General features: G+C 33.8%; 4 protein-coding genes across 20 annotated transcripts; 2 read left to right on the forward strand and 2 right to left on the reverse strand.

Moving 5' to 3' along the window:
• Nucleotides 1–257: 257 nt before the first annotated feature.
• Nucleotides 258–7163, reverse strand: LOC103493049 (protein FAR-RED ELONGATED HYPOCOTYL 3). Of its 11 annotated transcripts, none has more exons than XR_007822184.1 (11): nt 5501–7163; nt 3219–5424; nt 3083–3139; nt 1829–1897; nt 1681–1749; nt 1490–1558; nt 1355–1405; nt 1196–1275; nt 1015–1096; nt 649–753; nt 258–489 (listed from the first exon to the last, which is right to left on the reverse strand). XR_007822184.1 is itself a non-coding variant. In XM_051087085.1 (10 exons), the coding sequence occupies exons 3-9, from the start codon at nt 5385–5387 to the stop codon at nt 1219–1221; spliced, it is 2541 nt and encodes an 846-aa protein (XP_050943042.1). In that variant the 5' UTR covers nt 5388–5424; nt 5501–5580; nt 6959–7163; the 3' UTR covers nt 894–1102; nt 1196–1218. The 11 variants fall into 11 exon arrangements, 8 of the variants coding, with proteins under 8 accessions (XP_050943042.1, XP_050943044.1, XP_050943043.1 ...); XR_007822183.1 differs by having other exon boundaries at nt 1015–1102; XR_007822182.1 differs by having other exon boundaries at nt 1015–1275.
• Nucleotides 7164–9520: 2357 nt separating this feature from the next.
• On the forward strand, nt 9521–15943 carry LOC103493050 (probable protein S-acyltransferase 19). Its single transcript, XM_008453672.3, has 9 exons — nt 9521–9859; nt 10571–10684; nt 11132–11539; nt 12804–12872; nt 12974–13045; nt 13133–13261; nt 13385–13465; nt 13691–13891; nt 14451–15943. Exons 1-9 carry the CDS (start codon nt 9815–9817, stop codon nt 15540–15542), a joined length of 2211 nt encoding a protein of 736 aa, XP_008451894.2. The 5' UTR covers nt 9521–9814; the 3' UTR covers nt 15543–15943.
• Nucleotides 15649–20896, forward strand: LOC127150406 (gamma aminobutyrate transaminase 3, chloroplastic-like). The gene is made up of 9 exons (XM_051088119.1): nt 15649–15707; nt 17846–17902; nt 18302–18377; nt 19202–19249; nt 19495–19607; nt 20081–20180; nt 20252–20330; nt 20613–20728; nt 20822–20896. The coding sequence occupies exons 1-9, from the start codon at nt 15649–15651 to the stop codon at nt 20894–20896; spliced, it is 723 nt and encodes a 240-aa protein (XP_050944076.1).
• Nucleotides 17776–21567, reverse strand: LOC103493052 (uncharacterized). Of its 7 annotated transcripts, none has more exons than XR_007822187.1 (4): nt 21349–21566; nt 21128–21248; nt 19537–19612; nt 17776–18363 (listed from the first exon to the last, which is right to left on the reverse strand). XR_007822187.1 is itself a non-coding variant. In XM_008453678.3 (3 exons), the coding sequence occupies exons 1-2, from the start codon at nt 21442–21444 to the stop codon at nt 21135–21137; spliced, it is 210 nt and encodes a 69-aa protein (XP_008451900.1). In that variant the 5' UTR covers nt 21445–21566; the 3' UTR covers nt 17776–18363; nt 21128–21134. The 7 variants fall into 7 exon arrangements, 5 of the variants coding, with proteins under 5 accessions (XP_008451900.1, XP_008451897.1, XP_008451898.1 ...); XR_538376.3 differs by having other exon boundaries at nt 17776–18357; nt 21349–21565; XM_008453678.3 differs by lacking the exon at nt 19537–19612.
• Between the last annotated feature and the right edge of the window lie 1911 nt (nt 21568–23478).

Below are 23478 nucleotides of genomic sequence, written 5' to 3' on the forward strand. Positions count from 1 at the left end.
AAATTATAACAAAATTCAGAAAGAAGCCAAATGGGCGAAGTAACATGATAATTTTTCATCTTGAATGGCAAGAAATTTATAATAATTATGATCTTAATTCAACTCAGTAGGTCTAAGTTTAATTGTCAACATTTGTCTCCCCAAAATCTTTCAATCTTTTAATCGATAAATTATATAACTATTCTTTTCAAAATGACAACCATTTTGGAATAGACATTTTGAAAAACGATTAAACTATTGAAAAACATCTACAAAAATAGCAAAATGTTTCTATCATTAGCAAAAGACAATGTTAGACCCTAGTAGACCACTATCATCTATCTTTGATAGACATTATAAATAGTCTATCAAAATCTATCACTGATGGTACTGTTTTTTCATATTTGTAAACATTTTAATTCACTTTACTATATTTCAAAACAATCGTGACTGTCTAAAGTTTGGCATGAGCTTCATGACATCTCCTAGATAGGTGCATAAGCATCAATTCTGCAAAAAAAACAAAAAAAAAAAAAAGAAAAAACTGAGGAAACGTGTTCTTTTTTTTAATAAATAGAATGACAATTGATAGAACTATATTGATGAACTTAGAATGCTCAATTTAAACGAGATAAAAGATTGAAACTCGAAAGATGTGACTCAACTAACCAAACAAAAACTCAGTTTTTAACTCGGATCCTGCTCCAATCCAAAGTGATGCTGAGTTCCTCCTCAAGGTCAAGCCACGTCGCTTGAACCCAACTGTGTGTAATCCTGTTAAACAAAATTGTTCTTTTTTTTCTTTCTAATAAGAAGCAAAACTTTTCGGTTTCTTGGAACTGTGCCTATAGACCAAGTGTTCCAACCGTAAACAAGAAACTAACACAGCATAACAACTACCATTAGAATAAGTCTTGTTTCCAACTAACATATAGGCTGAATTGGTATTACGTTATCATCTTTCAATAAGAATCATGTAAAATAAATGACAATGATGGGGAAGGGACATCAATTTTTTATGATACAATCACTTACGAGGACCAACATTTAGTATATCTCCAGCCACTAACTTGGAAAGTACATTCTATTTTTACAGACTAGAAGAATGTGTTGTTTCCTGCACCTGCAAAATGATCGTTATAATTTGCTCTTCATGTGCAAAGTTCATTTTATAGCTAAATACAAATAGATACATTTATTTCCACTTGTGAACCACCTTCTCTATGATTAGGGGTTAAATCAGGCATGTCTTGATGCATCATCATGCAACTGAGTAGTTCGTACATTGGGATCGTCCTGCCACAAGGAAATGCATTGAATGTGGATGACATATAAATTGCATAATGCAGATACCCATTGTATTGAGTATACTAACCCGAATGCCATAGGTGAAACCAGCTGGTGTTCGGAAAAAATCCATTTGTCCCTGCAGGAACAAACCACTTTTGTAAAATCTGGTGACTAGGACACACATATAGGCTGACAAACGCAATCTCAAAATGTAACATACCAGTCCATGAATACTCTGTTGAGCAGCATAATAACCATCATGGCTGGGTGCTATTGAGTTTAATTGGCCCTATAAATAAAAGAACCCAAAATTTTCAATAATTACCTACAAATGAGAATGGGATATAAAGATCATATGTTTTATTCTAAGTTTGAACCGACGCAGATTCTTTATGTAACCATAAAGCTTACCAGCCCCTGGATGGCCTGTTGATTTCCATAATAATTATCACGGGTAGGTGCCATTAAGTTAAGTTGTACCTGAGGAAATAAGAGTGCATGGAACTAAATACTTTGCCTTAACTAATTAAGATATCAAATAGACTCACAAAATTCATACCATTCCTTGCACACCGGGCTGTGCGCCAAAATAGCCATCAAGGGTTACTGCTCTTGAGCTTAATTTGTCCTGAGAAAGAGTGGGGAAAGAATCATCTATATATATATATTAATATATTTTTTCTATAAGAAACATTTTGTTGAAAAATGAAATAATCTGAAGAGGGTGGTCGTCTATATATTTACAAATGGTTTGTAGTTTACTTTACCTTTATGTTTAAAAAACATTAAATCAATTATATTGCCCCAAGTTCTTTTTATTTCCAAAAATAAATTTGAACATTGACAAAGTTCCAAACGAGATGCTAGAACAAGAATCAAAGAAGTGAACCCTGAAAGATTGCTGGAACTTGGAAGTTAGAAAGGATTTCCGAAAAGCAGAAGCGGAAGATTGAATCAACTTCAATCACAAGGGTTTTGGGAATTTTTGAGATCAGAGGGTTTTGGGAACAATCTTTCCTCAAAGTCTGACTTTGCACCTCATGAATACAGAGAAAAAGCTTCAGCTGACCTTTAGAACACGGTTTTAGGAAGGGGAAAAATTGTGTGGGAAAAATCTCCCGTTGGTCCTTGGTTCTCAGTAAAAAGTATCAACACTAGAAATCAAGGGTCATCCCTCTCCTCCCAGATGTTGTAGCCCACAAATGAGATGGAGGAAACCACTAATCACCTTTTCTACTTTTCCTAGTTTTCGCTCTCTGAACTCATCTCCTTAAAACTGTCTCTCCCCCTGTCTCCCTTATGATATAACAAGACTAATCAGTAATCACTGAAGCTATTCGTGTTTGGTGGTTCGAAACTGGAAAAGCAAAATCTTACTATGAAATAAGATTAAATCAACTTTTATTGTTGATTTAAATTCACATAAAAATAGTTTGAAAACAAATAAAATTGTCTTTTATTTTGAGATTTGACGTGCTCATATAAATCCTGAGGCCTAAGTTGGGGAGATGCGCCCCCAACTCTTGTGGATTTATTTCTCTACGGAATGATATTTTATTCTTCATTTCTATCTACTTCTTAAAAGGAAAAAAATCGCAGTACTCCAAGATATTTGAATTGATCTTAGTTTATTAACTAACTTCAACAGTCAACCTTTGGGGTTAATCATAATTCCCCACAGACCTACGAATTCAGAAAATGATGTACTTTATAATATATCACAAATGAAAAGGATGAATATAAGGAACAGTTAAAAACTGACGTGAATTATTTTATAATGATAATAACAATGGTAACAGATTGTTAGACAAACCATCTGCTGCAAGCTATCTTGAGCCCCAACAGTCATGACATCTGGCTCGCAATTCACCTGCACTTAAAAAAGCCTCATTTTCAACAATCAACAAGAAGTACTTGAAACATAAAAACCCAAACTGCAAATAACCAACCTTCCTTTTCTTCGTTGGATTCTTTTTCTTGTTTGTTTTGCCTATGTTCCTAATGTGACTATCTTCTTCAATGCAGAGTAGACCATGAGCTGCTGACGTACCAGCTTCTAAAAATGTTCTATTAGAATTATTAACACTAATACAATTCCCAAGAGTTTCCTGGAGTGCATGTGCTGCAATACTGTAACTCTCTTGGGACAAAGATCCCTCTTCAATCAATCTCAATGCTCGCTGGCATAGATCGTTGTACCGTTGCACCCGAGATTGTACTGGCTCAAGTTCTTCTCCCATTAATTGTCGGCTTTTAGCATCTTTTGTCCACCGCTTCAAAATATATTGAACTGGAATAGTAGAAAGTTCACACTTTTGAAGAACAACCATAGCATGTCTACAAAGGTAACCTTTATACTCATACAACCGGCAAAGACAAGAAACTTCTGACTTCAAACCATTCCATACAACAATGAAGTCTAGTTCTTTTTCCAGATCTTGAACTTTATAGGTAATGCTTTTCTCATCTTCCTTGACCTTCCTAGGAAAGCAAGCAACAGCACCTAAGACCTCAACTTGAAACTTCTTAAATACCGCATGTGTGTACAGTCCCGAAACACTCTTCTCAAATGGTGAAGGAGATCTTAAAGTGGGTTGTTTGTTCCATGTATCAGAATCAGCTTTTGCTTCCTCTTCATACCTATCCTGTAAAATTGTTTCATACTGTTTCACAAATTCTTGCACAGTAGTCTTCTTGTGCAAATACTTATCAAGGAAGGAGTTCACACTTTCGGATCGCTGAGGCATGGACATTCCAGCCAAAAATACATCTTTCATATATGTCGGTGCCCAGTGTCTTTGATCTTCACATAAGGACTGAACCAATTCATCTTCTTTGAGTTCAAATCTATCAACCAGTTTCAACCACCTTTTCTCAAACTCTTCAATTGTCCATGACTTGTAGATGCATTTATCAAATTTTGCCATAAAATTCTCATGTTGTTTAATTATATTACCAAGGTTTTCAGAAATTTTTCCTAATATGTGCCACAAAGTGAAGTGATGATACGTGTTTGGAAGCACCTCTTGAACGGCTGTTTTGAGTACTTTATCATGGTCAGTGATAATAACCTTTGGAGCTTGTCCACCAATTGCTTTTAACCATATGTTCAATAACCAAGCATACGTTGTTGGAGTTTCATCTGATAGTAAAGCACATCCAAGCAACATAAATTGATAGTGTTGATTCACTCCAACAAAGAAAGCAAGCGGCAACTTATATTTATTTCTGATGTAGGTAGTATCAAGAGAAACTACATCATTAAAATAACTATAGTCGTGCCTACTTTTTGCATCAATCCAAAATAAATTCCTTAGTCGGTGATCATCACCAATATCTACAGCATAAAAAAAGTTAGAGTTCAAATTCTGCATCTGAGTAAGAAAGTCAAGTAAAATCTTTGCATCTCCAGCATCAAAAGCCAAATTGCGAACTTTGTCAAATGGATTCTTGGGGTCATTCTTGAGTCCTACTACATTTTTGTACTCAGCAAATTGCCTAGCCATCGCAGCATACATCTTTCTTGTTTGTTCACTTACAGCTTGAGCTGGTAAAAGCTCATGGTTATGCTCCTTAACAAAACTATGTATGACCCATTTACCATCTGCCCTCCTCTTCACGTGCATGCTAGCTTTGCAGTCTGTCTTTGCGCATGCTCTTCGACCAGTCGAATTTTCACTTTCTTGCTTAGTTTGCCTTACACGAGGACGATTGAAGGATTTATCATACTCTCTCTTCATGCCATAACGGGAACAAGCAAATTTTGCATCAATAAATTCTCTTGATGTCTTTGAACGGCGGCTATTTTGTATTGCCGTGTTGAATCCCATAGAGCGAGCATATTCCTGATAGAAGGAATATGCTTCACTGTGTGATTCAAATTCCATGCCAGGAAGTGGTTCCAAATTTGTGTCCTCTTTAAACATTACTATGTCTAACATGGGGGAATTTAAGTTTCCACCATCTTCAATGTGCATCCCATTAGTAGCATCAACCATATCTCCACTCTCAATAACTCCATTATGAAGCTTTTCTTCCACATCCAACATATTACTGATTCCATTCGGTTCTTCATCTTTGTCATGCTCACCAGAAGGTAACCTAAGATCTATATCCATGGTGAGAAGAGTCAAGGGTAATGAATTTCAGAGATACCTGAAATGTACACATGAACAGGGTCATCTAAAGTGTAAAAAAGAAAATAACAACCTCTAAGTTATAAGGTCTATACCTACTCTGCCCACAACCACTGGAGCAGGTTATGGATGCTTGCTTGCCTAACTCTACAACATCAATTCACAAAATCAAAGGCTGTTTGCATGGAGAGGAACTAAAATTAATATCTTGAGATAACAACGGTGCATTTTCCTTTTCTTATATTTTTATCTCAACAATAATATTTTGAACTCTCTGTCATTGAGATTTCAAACGTTCACAATGTACCAAAAAAAAACCTGCAGAAAATTGTCAATTTCATCTATGTATTGAAACCCGAACAGCATAAATTTCCCAATGACGCTGCATGAAATGTCTCGAGAAGTTATTCTCCACACAGTGGTAAATTTAAAAAGTAATAATTGGGAACGAAAATAGAACAAACTGTAATTTGCAAAGTTAGAAATAGAAAGAGGGAACTATAAATACAGGCTTAATCATCTATCCCATAGAAGCAAATTTATTAAATGCCTTTGTATCTTCAAAACTTCATTCCAATTTCTATTGGTACTTTAGATCCATATTTCCTGAAGTGATATCATAAGGATCAGATCCGTTGAATCTTCCCCTGTCAGCAAAAGCATTCCTCTTGAGTATTCTACTGAACAGTGAAAATGACATAATGCTAAGGTAGTTCAATTTTCGACTTCACATCATACTGGATACTAGGCACTAAAGTGGTATCATCGGTTCATTCACGCCGGAACACTTGGCAAACTGTCGGCAGCCCAATTGGTCATAATACCCCCTAGCTATAAGACAAAAACTAAAAGAATGGTCGTAGAGCGGGGTTCTGAGATGGCACGTCAATTGAAGATTTACATCAAAAGTGGCCAACTTATATTTGATACTGACAAATTGACCAAACTAGGTATAATTTTGGGCCTCTTATTAGAAAGTTGAAGAAGCATTCATGGAGACCGGCACCATGTAATATAGTTTGCCACCGAATTAAAACGGACGCCACAGTAATTTCATAGCATTCCTCTAGGTGTTGAAGTTCATCATTCGCCAGTGGAGATTGATCGCAATAAGACAGGAAGCAGAACTTGAATTGTCAAGAAACCGGCATACACTTCCATCCAGCAGCTAAAAATTTCCACAACATCGACAATACACAACACTTTTTCAATCCTTAAAACTTCCAAAATTCACTTTCATAAACTTCCCATCATCGACGATCCTTCCAATTCTAAATTCCCCTACTTTCCCAACAACACTCCCACCCCCCACCCCAAAAGAAAAAAACCAGCACTTTCTTCAGAAACAAAGACCACGATTGTTACGAACGATAATAGCTCCGTCCCATTAAAAAAAGCATAATACACCAAACCCAACAATGTTTAACACAGGAAAAATCTCAAGCAAATCACAGAGTCAACAATAGAAGAAAAAAAAAGTGAAAGAAAGAGAGCATGAAAGAAGCAGTTCGTAATTGAGGTTTGAAGAGGGAAAAAAAAAACAGAAGTTGGACCTGAAGTGCAGGGCATATAGAGAATCTGAGGGAGGGTGAAGAAGCTGAAACAAAGAGGTGAGCGAGTGGGGGATGTCGCCGCGAGTGGGGCAAAGAGTTTGAGAAATTTTGGGAAATTAGGGTTTGTAAACCACTCGCCACTGCCCGAAGAGGATAAACCGTCACTCGCTTTTTCTCTCACTCGCTTTCAACTTCGTTTTTCTTCGCGCGTTGCCTATTTTCCTAATTTTTTAATTTCCTCCTTCATATATATAATATAACTTTGACTTTAACAATTTTTCTTTTATTACAAAATTACAAATTTACTTAAACTTCTATTTTCAAAAAACATATTTTAGTCTTTACGTTCATTTTGATTTTAATGAATTAATAACGTCACTTTGATTTTGAATATACATTTATTGAATGTGTACGTGTACTCCAAGTTTTATTCCTTTCTTTCAAGAGATTTTGCAAAGTGGATAGTCGCAGTTATACCTTAAAATCTCATATTTAAAACTTAGTCTTTTAAATTTATCTAAATTTTAAATCTTAGTCATCGAACTTATATTATTGTATAAATTATTTTCATTATATAAATTTGAGAATACAATTTTTATCGGATCCAAATTTTATAATTATTGTAAGAGTAAGTGTCCAATTTTAATGCTTTTAGAAATTTGGGAGTAATTGTTATTAGAAGTTTGAAAATATAATTAAAACTACCATATTTTAGTCTTATCATGTGAGTTCAATGTGCTATAAATGACTAAGGTCTCATTCAACCAAATCAAACTTAAAGTGAATAATAATTGGCAACACTCCTACTTTTAAAGTTGAACATTCGATATACTGTTCTCAAAGTGTTGTGTCAATTAAAAAAAGGTTAATTCAAAATGGATGATGCTTTAATTAACGAACAATAATGTAAGGTCATTTTTTTTTTCAATCTTTCATGGAAGATAGGGTTGGTTATAGTTGGAGATAAATATGACCATAACATACGACCATATTTGGAAACTAGAGTTCATTGAAAATTCTTAAAAAATATCATGCAGTACGCTTATTTAATCAAGCATACATATTCAACTAAGAGAGAATTAGATAACTACATGTACTGGGGATGAAACAACATCGCATAACAAAATATAACACAAAAGTTTGATTTCATGAAACACATTTCTCTGAAAGTACAAACCTTGTGCAAACAAAACTAGTTAAGTTAGTACTTACTGATGCATGTGCATGATATATTATATCTTGTGTATGAATTTGCAATTTAAGTTCAAGAATAAGCTACTTGACAACCACTTTTATGTACGTACAAAAGGTTTCAATTTTGGGGAATTTGAATATCACGTGCATCAATTGGTAGCAAGCGTAGGAGGTATACATCCTGAGTTACAAAAAAGAAAAGAGATTTTTCCAAATGGGATAATGCTTATTATGTTAAAAAAACAATCACTTTTCAACGAAGTAATTACTGTTTAAACTCGATATAAACAAATTAAAATAAACTTTGATTATGTCTCAATTTTTTAAAAAATTTTGTTGCGTGTTTTTTCGAGCAATTTTGAAAGACAATAAAAAAAAATAAAACTATTAATAAGATATATTTTTTAAAAAATATAAATGAACAATACAAACAATAATTTTATTTTATCAGGTTGAAAGATTCCTAAATGATAATGATCCAAAGAATGATGTGAATATTTTAACTTTAGAATATACTAACAAGGTCAAAAGTTTTTATAATAATCGATTGAATAGATGTGAATTTGAAATTCATGTAAAAAGTTTTAAATTAAGAATCTGAGAAATTTTGATTACAAACAAATATTTTTAATCATCAAATACGTGTAGATGCTAGTTGAATTAAGCTATTATGGTCGTTACAAACAAATATTTGCAGATTAATTTTGGTTTTCAAGCAAATTTGACCGAACAAATTTTAAAAATGAGGCAAATCACCCGTTATATTTGGAAAAAAAATCCCCATACCATGAAATGTGAAAAAAAAAAAAGAAGTAAATATATTTGATAGTTGATATACTAAAAATTAAGGTGTCATATATACAAAATGAAAGATGTGCAACACATTTTAAATATCTCATTATTAATTTGTCACTCGTTGCAATTTTTCTAGCTTTAACTCATAATTTAATTAGTCAACATTTAATTATAAAATAAAAAATTTATTGTGGTTAACACAAGCATATCTCAATTGACATAATACTTGTACTATTGACCTCAAAATTAGAGTTTCGATTTTTCACCTAACATATTATAAAAGAAAAACTGTCTTAGACTAATAATTAACCAAAAATATCCCGCTTGTATCTATTATCGATCTAGTAAAAAAAACTAATTATTTTAACTAAATCATAATATATTAAAATATTACCATCTACGAGTAATTAAAAGTATATATGTGAAAGTATTTATAACAGTTTCATCTTGTAGTTAACAAATAATTAGATAAAAAACAAAAGAATAAACAAAAGTTTAGGTGAATTGCATAACAGCTCAAATCATTCTATTTCTCTTTGTACTAAAACTAAAGATCAAACAAAAATGAAATAAAGGGTTAATTAGAATAATTAAACATGAGCACTTCTATTCATCAGATTCTTTGTCAACGCTCGTCTTGACGCCCTTCTCTTCCATCTGCCGTTCATTTCCGCTACTTCGCCGCTTCCACTTTGATCCCCTCTTTCGTGGAATCGCTTTCACCTGCTAAAGATACTAACTTTCACTTTATCTCTCTCTCGATTTCGTTTTTTTTTTCCCTTTCTTCTGCTCGCCGGCCGGCCATCGGGAGTGTGAGAGTGGGTTTGTTCTTACTTCGGTAGTGTGTGCTGTTTCGATTGTGGAGTTATGGTGAGGAAACATGGATGGCAACTGCCTGCTCATACTTTTCAGGTACTCTTCTTCCATGCGATCCTCTTCACTTTCTTTCTTCCTGCTCTTCTGGGTTTTTGCTTTTACAGTTTTAGGGTTTTGTTTTGCCAATGTGGGCTCTCTCTCTCTCGGGAAATGTCTGAATTGGGGTGGGTTGTTTGTTTGAAATTTGGTTCTCTTATGGCGTTTGCTTTTTGCTGATGTATGGAGATTTATTCTCAGTCTCTTCCGAGTGATGATGTCGAGATTATTATCTTTTCCCCCACTGTCGCGTCCAGTAGTTAAGACTGGGATTTGGCATGATAGGCTACACATAGAAGCGAGAAGTAATGTTGTTGTGATACTGTAGCTTTTAAGCTCATTAAGTCTAAAGTAGTCAATTATCGTCACTGTGTCCTTGAGTTGGTGGCAAGGGATAGGGGTATTCGATAACTGATAGCAAGAAATGGGCAAATCTATGTTGAATCATTTACACGAAGTTGGAAAACGATTGGTTTTCTGGCAGGGAAATATGAGGGGTTTTGTGTCATTTATTTTACGCAGTATCGAGTTAGTGTCATTTCTTTGTTTCATAAAAAAAAAAAAAATTGTCACTTTGTTTCTCTTCTAAAAGAATTATCAAGTTGTTTCTCTTCTAAAAGAATTATCAAGTTTTTGTCACAGACAATCCGTTCTCGGTAGTTTTATGCCTGCTTTGAGTTTGTTTCTAATAGTTTTTTGCTTAAAATATAGGTTGTTGCAATCACAGTGTTTTGCTTACTAGTGGTGGCGTTTTATGCTTTCTTTGCTCCCTTCCTCGGAGGCCATGTCTGGGAGTACATACTGGTTGGCGTTTATTCACCAGTGGTATGCAATGTTATTTACATTTTACACTCTTCGTGGAGACTAATTTTCCAGCTTGTAGATCCTGAAAGTTTATTCTATTTTTCTTCCGAGCTTGATTTCTGGGCATTTCACCTTTTTCAATGGTTTTTCCCCCAAGAACTATTCACTTATAGCACTCACTAATTTTTTAATAAGAAAATTTATTGTACTATCATTTTTGTGGTGATACAAGTTGTTTCCTACCATAAATTTTTTTAAAAAACCACCAGTTTTTGACGGTGGTCGGTTTGGAATATTGAGGAGTGGATTAGTTAACCCTGTAAACCAGATCCCCCTTTAGATCGATCATGCTTGTAATTGCAACATAGAATATGTTCCAATCCATACTGTCATCAGAGAATTTTGTGTTCCACTTAAATTGTGGGAAATTACTTTATTTCATTCTCTCAACTTTCCATGGGATTGCAGGCACTCCTCGTATTCATTCTTTACGTAAGATGCACTGCTATTAATCCAGCCGACCCCGGTATTATGTCTAAATTTGATAATCGGGTAACAGCCCCCAACAATAATCAGGGTTTATCATCAAAGGGTCTACCACATAATTTAGATGAAATTGTCAATGGTAGACATTCCTCCGCATCATCAGCTTCCAGAAGTTCCGTATCGGGAGCTAATATGAGTAAGAAAGGTTCAGTAGGAGAACTTGGTGGAGTAGACAATCAAGTGGAACAACCAACAGTTCGAAGTGCTGATAACATTGGACTAATTTGTTGCGCACTATTTGTACACGAGGATTGTCGAAAAAGGGATGGAGCGGCGGACCCTCTTAGTGCTGCCGAGGATGCTTTATTTTGCACATTGTGCAATGCTGAGGTATTTGGTTTGGATGTGCTATCGTAGTTCTCAAGTAAAAGTTATAGTATCATAGTCCGTCAGAACAATAAATGTTAATATTTTGCTTCACTTATGCTTTTTTGCTGTCATGTTTCTATAAATTGTATATAATCATGGAAAATTGTCAAGGTTTTAAAACTTGTCCAACTTATTTTTAGAAGACAATCACAATCAGAAAGAAATTTTAAGATTCCCATATTGGCATTGATTTTTTCTCCTTATCAAGATTGTTCCGAATTTTTATTGAATGCAGAGAGCAATACTGTTCCTGAAAACTTATATTTTAAAGAAAAACCACATTACCTTGAAACTTGTGATTATGTAAAATTACCTTAAACTATTGTATTGGCCATTAGTTTTGAGATGTAACCTACTATCCAAGTAGCATGAGCACTCTTCTAGATATGACTTTATCTTTACCCCAAGAAGCACGAACACAGATACGGGTTATGACACATTAGAGTATGGACACGGCGGCTTGGCAGTTTTTTTAGAAAGTAGGACACGGACACGTTGAGACACATTTTTTTAATATAAAATATATGTGTGTATATTGATATACTAATACTTCTTTATAGATAAAATCATGTTGACCTAAAAACAGAACATACTTCATTAAAAACATAGAAAATTATGTCAGTTAACGATATTTGAAACCTTAGAAGATATAAAAAGATTTAGTTGCTAAGACTAGATAATGTCATCTTAATATCTTAGGATTGATCAATACATAAAGACTCAATCTATCATAGAAAATTTTTGCTTCTACTTTGGAGATCCGTGTCCAACCTGTGCTGGAAATTTGGAAATGAAATCTTCAGAGCCCAAAGTGTGGCTATTCGTATCCATTTCCGACACCTAAAACGAAGTGTCTATGCTTATAAATTTAGAACTATAATCCTAAGGCATCACTGGAGCTTCTGGTCCTCAGATTCTTCTTCTTTTGATTCTTCTTCTTTTTCTTTAACTGATATGATAGATATTATACAGTTTTATCAACGCTTTACAAGGATACGCATTTATCTGTCAAGTCAATGTTGTTCAATGAATTTAAAGAAGGTACTGAACTTGTAAAGAAGACCCATAATATCATTTAGCAACAGATTTTGGGACAATTAATTTTTGGATTGACATACCTTCCCCCTTGCCCCCAAGATTTACTTGGAAAAATTGGTTGCATGCAACTATGATCACAGAACTTTTTATTTCGAATTTACAACGTTTGAATTTTTGTGTGTTCCAGGTCCGCAAGTTCAGCAAACATTGTAGAAGTTGCGATAAATGTGTTGATGGCTTTGATCACCATTGCCGGGTATACTTTTCGTTTTCTAAAATCATTTAGTTTTTTTTTTTCAACTCTCATTTTCTGAAGGTTAAACTTGGAGATTGACTGTCTTTACATCATGGTTGCAGTGGCTCAATAACTGCGTGGGGCAGAAAAATTACATCACATTTATTTCTCTTATGGCAGTAAGTCTTGTGTGGGTAAGCACTAAAACCTGGATGGTATTCTATGACATCATAGCAGACTCTCTCTTTTGCTACTGATTACTCTTTACCTTTGTGGTTTAGCTTGTTGTTGAAGCTGGAGTTGGTATTGCTGTTTTAGTGCGTTGTTTTGTAAATAAAAAAGGCATGGAAACTGAAATTATTGATCGACTTGGAAATGGTTTTTCTCGTGCCCCTTTTGCGACGGTTGTGGTAAGGAAAAATTAAGTAATTTTGTCTGGTAGCAAAAGCATATTTTTTGTAGCTTTGCGTGTGACTTTGTCAAAAAAAATTATATTAACTGCTAATTGCTAATTTGAATTTGGTTTTATCTAGGCTATATGTACAGCAGTTTCCATGCTAGCCTGTATCCCTTTGGGTGAACTTTTCTTCTTCCACATGATATTGATTAAAAAGGTCAGTGGTGAGAGCTCAAATTGCCTTTTCATTTTCCATCTGCTCCTTCATGGAGAAAATAGTGGTATGGGCTAAATAGAGTCCAATAAAACAGTGCTACATTTAAAATCAAAATAATCTATCCATATCTTTGATCAATTTTGAAATCTAATGGATCGTGGATTGTACTGTTTACTTGGCGCTCGAATTTCCTCATTAGTTATTTTACTACATGTGTTGAAATAGGGTATTACAACCTATGAATATGTTGTTGCAATGAGGGCTACAAGCGAGGCCCCTGCTGGAGCTTCTGTTGACGAGGAATTGCCTAACATAATGTACTCTCCATCTGGATCTGCTACCACTGGTTTGAGTGGTGGAAGTTCTCTTGGTTTACAGTACAAAGGGGCATGGTGTACACCTCCAAGAGTTTTTGTTGATTATCAGGTATTGTCATTAGTCATTTTAATCGACTATAAGAAAACCTACCTTTTTCCTTATATTTTTTTAGTTATTTGTTTCAGTTTTTCTATAAGGTGCAAATATTTTCTTTATATAACGTGACAGCTGATAGTTTATTAATTTAGTTCTGAAGCATAGGTTGTTCACTTGCTCCTGTTTATGTCTAACTTGAAAAAGGGAAAAATTGAAATACGGCTTTGGTAAATTAGAGCATAATGAACCAGTGTAACTAAATTTGAAGAAGGTTTCTATAAAATGTGGAACAATAAAATTTTAATATACTTTTTAATGCTATAATGTATCAGTGTGAAGCCATAGAACAATAACAAGGTATAGTTCAAGGTCTTTCACTATTAATTTTTCTGTAACCCTGCTTTTGGAAATGAATAATCCAACACTGAGGTTGGCATTTTGTTTCGTGGCAATCGTATTTTTATTTTATCCACGGGGAAATTTTTCACGCTTTACCCACTTCACAAGCTTCTTTCTACTTCAATAAAAAAAACTGCTTCTTTCTATTAACGAAGCTCACTTAATGCATTAGGATGAAGTGGTGCCTCACCTGGAGCCAGGAATGGTACCATCTACTGTGGACCCAGATGCTGCTGGGGCTTCAGAAAGAGGTCCAAAAGCACCCAAAAGAGCCGTTCGTCTTAGTGCTTGGAAACTTGCAAAACTGGACTCTAATGAGGCCATGAAAGCAGCAGCCAAAGCTAGAGCATCATCATCTGTTCTGAGGCCTCTTGATAACCGCCGTTTCCCAGATAATGAATTGAGCTCCAGTGGCAACGTAAGCGTTAGAAGTAGTGTGAGCAATGACACCGGTGTAAATAAAGAGATTAAGAATGATCTTAGGCTCTCTCCCATAAGAAATTCTTTGGCTCCAAGTCAAGCTAGTCGGGATGATTATGAAACCGGAACACAGAGTGTGAGTAGCTTCAGTAGTCCAAGCCATGTGCATGAGACAGTCACTCTGAGTCCTCTCCCACATGGTAATGGTCTGGGTCGTTTTAGTGCCGCTTCATCTCTTCCCAGTCTAGTTCCTGAACGCCCATATGCTTCCAAAGGATCCTACCCTATTGTCACTGACTCAAGATCACATACCTCTGGGTTTGATGAAAAGGTTGCTCAGAGGGGAAACACTACTGATCCATTACTGCTTTCAGCTCCGACTACTTCTCTTCTCAGAGATGTCAGAAAGACATCAGTCGTCTGGGACCAAGAAGCCGGGAGGTATGTCTCAGTTCCTGTATCAGCTTCAGAAAGTCGTCCTCCTCGATCGTCTGTGCAGATAGGTTTGCCAAATATAAATGCAGAAACAAGCAACAATGCAAGAAAGCCGATTGCTCCACTGCAAGCTACATCATCTTCAAACACAAAAGCTCCATTGCAGCAAGCAGAGAAGTTAATGTACACAGGAGAATCCATTTTCTTCGGTGGTCCTCTAGTGAATGTCCCTTCTCGTGATAATCTGAGAAATGAAAGAGTCTCGACTTCAAGAGAGAGCCAAGACAGAATGGCAATGAATCTATCCCGCGAATCGAGATTTAAAAGAGACTCGGCTTCAAACCAACTTCCTGTTTTTGTACCTGGTGGTTATGAACAAAGCCGTCCATCTGGTTCTCGTTTAAGGTAGGTAGGCACGAACGTTGGTCGATCTGGAAGCATATGATTTGGCTGCCCAAAAGGTGTAATTAGAAAACATTCTCCTATCCGCAAGTTGGAAACAAAAGCCAAAAAAGATGGAATCTATTGTTGGCTCCGAAATCTTGCAACCTGGCATTGTTGGCAAACGTGGTTGGTACATGTGAAGGAGTTTCCTCAAGAATGCATTTTGATTAACACGGCTTTAGGTGTAATTTGTAATTGAGGTGGGAATCGCTCCTTTTTCTCCATCTCAAAATTGTAGCCTAAAGGATATTCCTAGTTTTTAATTCTTAGCCTCTGAACTTCATTGAGGCATTCCATGGAATTATTATCTAGTTCGCTTCCCCAATATTTTTTCTAATCATTAATTGACACCATCATTTTCCACTACTCACCTTGGATTTAAATACTCATAATATTCTTGTCGAAATCTTTTCTTTCCTCTCAATCTCACAGGTTATTTGGGCAAAAATCAAGTCCGGTAGAGTTCCAGTCGTTTACTTCTGAAAGGAGTCGAGGATTCTTTTTAAGATAATGCATCTTTTTCACATGTGACGAGACTTTTCTAGTTTAGGGGATGCGACATTATTTGTTATATTTTGGCACTTGTTGGACTTGTCGAAATATTGTCTATTGTTGAGTATGGTGAATTTAAAAGTCACATTAGTTCAATAAAACACCCTAACTAATAATTATGCATCGAGGTAATTTATATAGCAAATTGTTATCTCATATATACTATAAAGATTAGTGAACGAATCAGAGTGCTTTGAAACCGAATCATTAGGAATCTTAAATATTTGTTCTTACAAATAAACCATTCATACAAAATAATAAAAATAAACAAACTGTTAAAATGTGCATCACTCAACTGGAAAAAAAAATAAAAAAGAAAGATTATCATCTCTCTCAATTTTGAAAGATTATCATCTCTCTCAATTTTGAAACTGGGAGAGAAAATATTTCTTTTATTTATTAATTTTCATCATTGTCACATTTGGTAAAGTAAAGTAGAAAAAAAAAGTTGGTCATCCATTTTTCTCACTTTTATCAAGAATATTCCTTTAGAGAGAATTTACTAAAAATTTAATTAAAATGTTATCATAAAGCTTACAATATTCTTATTCTTTTGTAAATATATTTGGTCAAATCTATCTTTAATAAATAACTAGAATTTAGCTCAATTGAATCGATGCATTAGTAACAACGAAGTTTGTTGTTCGAATTTCCTTATTCTAATTATTAAAAAAATACCTTAAATATTACGGATCGATTTATTATATTTACTGGAAATTTACCTAAGTTTTCTTTGTAAAATATTTATCGAACTATTATTTTTTTATTTCAAGTTCTAGAGTCTTTCTTTCTTAGGCCACATTTGAGATGGCATTTGATTTGCAATGATCATAAAAGCATATAGATACTAACATTTAAGATTTAGCTTCCTAAACATTTTTCAAATTCACAAAAGATGCAAAAAACCAAAAACCTACCTAACAAATAAAAACCAGTTAATTGATTTTGTTTTCTATTGGATATCAGTTTGCTTCCATTCTTCATAAAACCAATCAATTTGGTTGCGTTTTCCCCTTTTGGTTGGGTCAAAAAACAATAAAATTGAACTGACTTTCACCTCAAAGGATATATGATTGGGGTTCTTTTCTTTTGTATATTCTATGGATATCTGTTAGTTGAACCATGTTGGGATTTATAGGAAATGAACCATGTCTTCTTGTGCCAGCTACAGCTGCAACTGCTAAACTAAATACCTTGCCATTTTACCACTCCTTTTGGAATAATGCTAATAGGCCTTCTTTGGAAAGGATATGCTATCTAACCTTAACTTCTTTTTCTTTCTATTTACGATATACTAATTGATCCCTCAATTTACTTTTCATTACTTTCACTCTCTTCTTCTCCTTCTCCCATATAAATAACAGGCTCTGGCAGAGGAACTTCTTGAAATGTTTACAGCTAGAAAAGTGGGGAAAGTTTTCTTTACGTACTGTTCAGAAACCAATGATACTCGGGTTCTTTTTCTTCCAAACAAGAACTTCAAAGGGAAGAAAAGAAACTATTGAACAAAAAAAATCCAACCAATTGGTTCATTTTGTGTTTAAAAACATATAATAGGTCAAGTTGGTATGGTACTATAACGGTGCACTTGGAAGAACTAAAAAGAAAAAAATCATTTCTCGCTCAAGAGGGTAAGCTCAGCTTACTTGGTTGAACTTGATTTGTACCATTTCCTTTGTTGTTCTTTTCAAATAATTCTCTTCTCCATTCATACAGTACTCTTACATCCAACAGGTATCATGGTTCAACGTTAACAGCAGCTAGTCTTACTGGGTAAGTTCAATGAAAATAAAAAGGATAACTTATATCACTTGCTAAGAGAAAATTAAACGTTACTTGAATCTATTCTTTACCAACAGCCTTCCAAATTCACACCAGAAGTTTGACATTCCAGCTCCATTTGTTCGGACACACTGAACTGATTGCCCACATTACTGGCGTTATCATCTTCCAGGTTCTGATATTATGCTTGGATGTACATTTAATTCACATTCTTTGATTATTTTTCTAGCCATTAACTTGAGAACATCTTTATGCGAGGTGAGACGGAGGAAGAGTTCTCAACTAGATTAGTCACAAACTTGGAAGACGAATATGATGTGTATACTTATAGTACGATAACATGATACCATACTTGACTCTCTATCTCATGTGTTTCGTTTTCCACTTCAGATTGCTGCCTTCATTGCCTGAACCTGTCATGGGAGCTGGTGGTGTGATTCTTCCACCTGCAACTTATTTTGAAAAGGTAAGATCTTTGCATTATGAGATACTTAAATTAGTAAAAACATGCATCGGCAAAACTTTTCTTGTTTTTCTCCTTTTACATATTTTCGTTCTATGCAAGACTGAATAATAATATTGCAGTAGCATATAGATGATATAAGAAAGAAAGAAACTCTACTGCAAAGATATTAAAGAAACGGTTACATCAATAAACTCCATCAAACCCTCTATCTTATCAGGCACATTCATAATAACAGCTGATTTTGAAAATGTAGGCTTTTGGTCCATCATACAATTGGTTGTTGTCTCAAACATACTGCTAAGTTCAACTGTTTATCATAGACTTTCCATCTTCCCTCTCTTGTTTCTTGGCTAGAGCTGTCCACAGGGGACGGGGATGCCACTTCCCGAACCCATTCCTGTCTCCGTCCCCTATCCCATCTCCACAAATTTCTTCATAGAAAATGGGACGGGATTCTCTAAGGGGTTTCCGCAGGATCGGTTTCCCACGGGAATGAGTAAAATATTCTCCGCATTTTTTTAATTTTGATAAATAAATAAATATATATATAATATATATACACACACATATACACATACATATATGTCAATGGGATCGAGGTGGGGAAAAATAATTCCCACTCCCTCCCAGAAATGTATTCCCAGTTCCCTAGCCTGAATTGTCAATAGGAAAAAATAATCCCCCATCCCTATTTTCCGTATATTTGAAGATTCACCGTGTCCTCTCGTGTTAAATGAACATCTCTAATCTTGGATACTGCAATCAAACCCTCAGATTATCTCATTAATGTCACTTTAATAATTTTTTTTTATTTTATATTGCAGGTCCAAGCTGTGCTAAAGAAGTATGGTATACTTTTTATTGCTGAAGGGGTACATTGCTAAATGAAAATTTTTGTCCTCATCCTTTGACTTTGTTTACAAGAATGGTTTCAATATAAATCAGATTTTGCCTTCAATATTTCTCTCTATAGGTTATATGTGGCTTTGGAAGACGAGGGAAAATGTTTGGATGCGATAAATATAATATTAAACCAGACCTTTTATCCCTTGCAAAGGTGAAGTTAACTTAAACAAATATCTTGCTTAGTTTAAACAAATATCTTGTTTCTATGAAGCCTTATGTACTGAACACTTTAGGCACTATCTCATCGGCATACCTTCCTATTGGAGCTGTTATCATTAGCCCTGAGATCTTTGATGTGGTATTACTCCCAAAGCAACGAGCTAGGTATACTGCTTATACAAATAAACAAGTAAATTACTGTTAATAATTTTCAACTCCAGTAACTGATAGCCTATTTTCTTTATCCAGCAATATTACTTCCAGGTTCCTTTTCTCATGGATTTACATTTACTTATCCTGGACATCCGGTCTCATGTGCTGTCGCACTTGAAACACTCAAGATTTCATACCCCAGATCTTTTGGTTTTTTACTTTCAGTGTTCAGAATGAGAGAGAAACCATAGAAGTGGACAAACATTTCAAAGATCCGTTGATTTATTGGTACAATATAACTGCTACAATTCATCAAGGTGGACTGGACCTACTTTCCATTTGAATCAGTCGGCCTCCTTGTTTAAGGATGTAAACACGATCTGAAGTTAAAAAAGAATAAATGTAATAGTTATGAATTATGATACAAACTCACATATAGAAGCAATATGTTTAAAATGGCCAAATTGTTGGTATGTTTATTGTAGGGAAAGGAATATTGTTGAGCAAGTAAACCGCATCTCCCCAAGACTTCTAGATGGCATAAAAGCTTCCTCTGATAGCCTTATCATTGGAGAGATAAGGAGAGTTACTCACATGATTAAGTTTGACTTATGAATTTGTGGCATCTTTAGTTCTTCATAAACTAAAATTTGCAGATACGAGGGACTGATTTGATAGCTGGCATAGAGGTTGTAGACAATAAATCACCAAATGATCCATTCCCTCCTGAATGGGGTATGTTTTATCTTTATATAATTCTCATCGATATATATACATCTTAATCGCTTATATCAAAAAACATCTTGGTCTCAGGGCCAAGCCTAATGTCGTGAAAAGAAAGATTATATGGTTTGAATAAAATAATTATAGCCTAAAAACATGGCGTAGTAGGTTATAAATCTTGATAGTTCTGAACCAGCTTAACCTCAAGATAACGAATCTCTAGAAATGTGGTGGATCTTGATTTACCAGGGTCATAGTTATGTTTATAGGTTGTTGTGTGATTGATATAAACAGGAGTTGGTAAATGTTTTGGAGCTGAATGTCGAGAAAATGGTTTGATAACAAGAACTGGAGGGGATACTATAACGTTGTCTCCATCATTTACGATCTCTCCTCAAGAAGTTGATGGGGTATCTAAAAAAGTCTAATAATAACATGATTGAGTAATGAGTATCAATTCTACATGTTTTCTAAGAATTTGATCCGCCGCTTCTTGTTTCCAGTTAACGAGCAAATATGGAAAAGCACTGAAAGCCACTGAAGAGAGAGTGAAGGAATTGAAGAATCAGAAAAAGTAGCGGCAAATAGTTGCAATGAATGGCTTGAAGGACAGAATCATGCCTTCTCTCAAGGAACATATAAATCCTTCTGCATCTTGGATGTTGTTAATATGATATTTGATATAGATTTCAAAGCAGAGTTGCTCTTTTTCCAGATACATTTCTTGAAATAAAAGTTCTTATTAGAATCCTTAACTGACATTACAAAAAAAAAATGAAAAGGCTTGTAAAAGAGGCAAATTATCTTACAAAATGATCATCTTTTAGCTTCCTTTTCAGCCTTCCTTCTTGCTCGCCTTTCTCTAGAACTTGAAGTCATCTGAAACCCTCCTTTCTGATCCTCCAATTCATCCAAATCTTTGAATGATTTCTTAGCATTCCCCCAATTCAAGAACCCATTAATTGGTTAATAATTTGAAGTAGAAAATGTATGAAAATTGGAAGAAAAAAAAAGGAAGACAGAAAGGTACCTCTCGAAGCTCTGAAAAGCTTACAGCGTAGAAGGTAATGGCGGCAGCTGCAACAATCCCCAGAATTGGAATCCCCATTTCCTGCAATCCATCCATTTTCCACTTCCTTCTTCTTTCTAAACAAATCTGTATTGGAGAGTCGATGCTTCAGTGACTTAAGCTAAGTTTTTGTGAAGACGGATAAGATGACGTAATGTAGATAACGTTTTTTTTTCTCTTTTAAATTTAGTCCGAAAACAAAACTTTCGAAAACAAGAGATTCAATGAAATATATTTATATTTTTAGACATGTGTTTGATGATAGATTTAAAAATTAGATTTTAGTTAAAATATGTTTAAACGTGCTTCATATTATATATTTATAAATTATTAGATTAGTTTTATTTATCCATTAACATTGAATGGATATTAAGTTATTATTATTTGTCTATGAATGTAATTTTTGTTAAAAAAGTTGGTTAAATTGCAATTTTATTTGGACACCGTTAGAGTTTAACCTATTGTTTGATAAAAACCATATATAATGGTTATGATTTGGCAACCTTTATTATTAGTCCTGCAATCAATACTATTTTCAATGATTTCATAAAAAAAAAAAAAAAAAACTAAATTATGGTTATAAACCATAGAAAATAAGTTTTATACTTTTAAAGCAACCAAATTTGTAACTTAACCTAAAAGTTTAGGTGTAAAAATATAATAAGCCAGTAAAATATTTAACAATTTTGAAAACGGAAAAAACCCACAGGTCCACAATGAGAAATTTCAAAAATACCTCCATCAACAAGCGACTAATCAACCAGAAGGATGTGTGTAATTCTTTTTGTAAACAATCATGATAAGCACTCATGTAGTTCTTTTTAAACGTTAAAAAAATGGCTTCAAATCTTGTTGGCCATGCTAATAGATCGTGTTGACTAGGTAACTGATCGTTTAGATCATATCAAATTGATATTTAAATGATCTTGATATTCTGGAATAGTAGCTAGAAGAAAAAAAAGAGGTGAAGAAAGAAAGAAAAAGAAGATGAATAAAAATAGAAGAAATAAAATTTGGAAGAAGAGCCGATGAAAATTAGGAAGAGGAGTTGAAGAAATCTAGAAAATAAGATGAATAAATCGCAAATTAGAAGAATAAGAGAAGTGATGAATCATCAGCAATATCAAAAGCAAATTTGAAATTTATGAAAGTATTTTAACAGCTTCCTGGTCTTTTTGATTTTGTTACATGACACGTAAATATTTTGGCGTTTTGTTATATTTATGAAAATGACCAAAGATTTATATAGTCATTGTTTTATATTATTATATAATTTATAATACATTACATAATACATATTATATATTATATATTAAAAAAATGAATTGAGTTTATAACATGAAATATTGTATTTTTGAATGTTTTATGTATTTAATATAATTTTACTTTTTAAAGTGTAAAATTTAAATTATGGATACAATGAAAACATAAATATGTCGTTTTCAAAATTTGTGCAATTTGGATTACAAAATCAAAAAACAGAATATGAATTATTTGTCAAACAACGCATATTTGCTAAACTTAATGAATCTAAAAAATAAAATATAATCCAAATTATCTACTAAACATGTCCTTATTTTCTCAATTTGAGTATTTAATTTTAGTAGTGAAAACACTTTGGTTTGGTTTGTAGGTTAAAAAAGTATTTTGAATGAATAAATGCACAAAATATTTATAAATATAAAAATTCTTGGGTGAAATCTTAAAAGTACGGTTAACTAAAAATATGTTTGTTAATGTCGAAACATTAATTAACTAAAATTAATTAATTTTAGATTAACAGAAAAAAAAAAAGACAACATTTCAATCTAAACAATTTTCAAATTATTTAATTAAATATATTTATAAATCCTGAAACGAGGTAGTTACTCACATAACTGTATAAAAGACATTATTAGATTAACATATTTTATGGTAATTTTCTTCTGTATAATTATTATTTTTCATTATTATATCATTTATAATATAACATATAATATCAATTTTAACAGGTTAATTTACAAATATATAATAAAATATTAAACTATTTTCAATCCATATATATAAAAAAAAAAAAGTCCATGAAGTCCAATTTATATTTTTACAAACTAT

This window comes from Cucumis melo, chromosome 7, assembly GCF_025177605.1.
Source record: "Cucumis melo cultivar AY chromosome 7, USDA_Cmelo_AY_1.0, whole genome shotgun sequence".
Taxonomy (NCBI): domain Eukaryota; kingdom Viridiplantae; phylum Streptophyta; class Magnoliopsida; order Cucurbitales; family Cucurbitaceae; genus Cucumis; species Cucumis melo.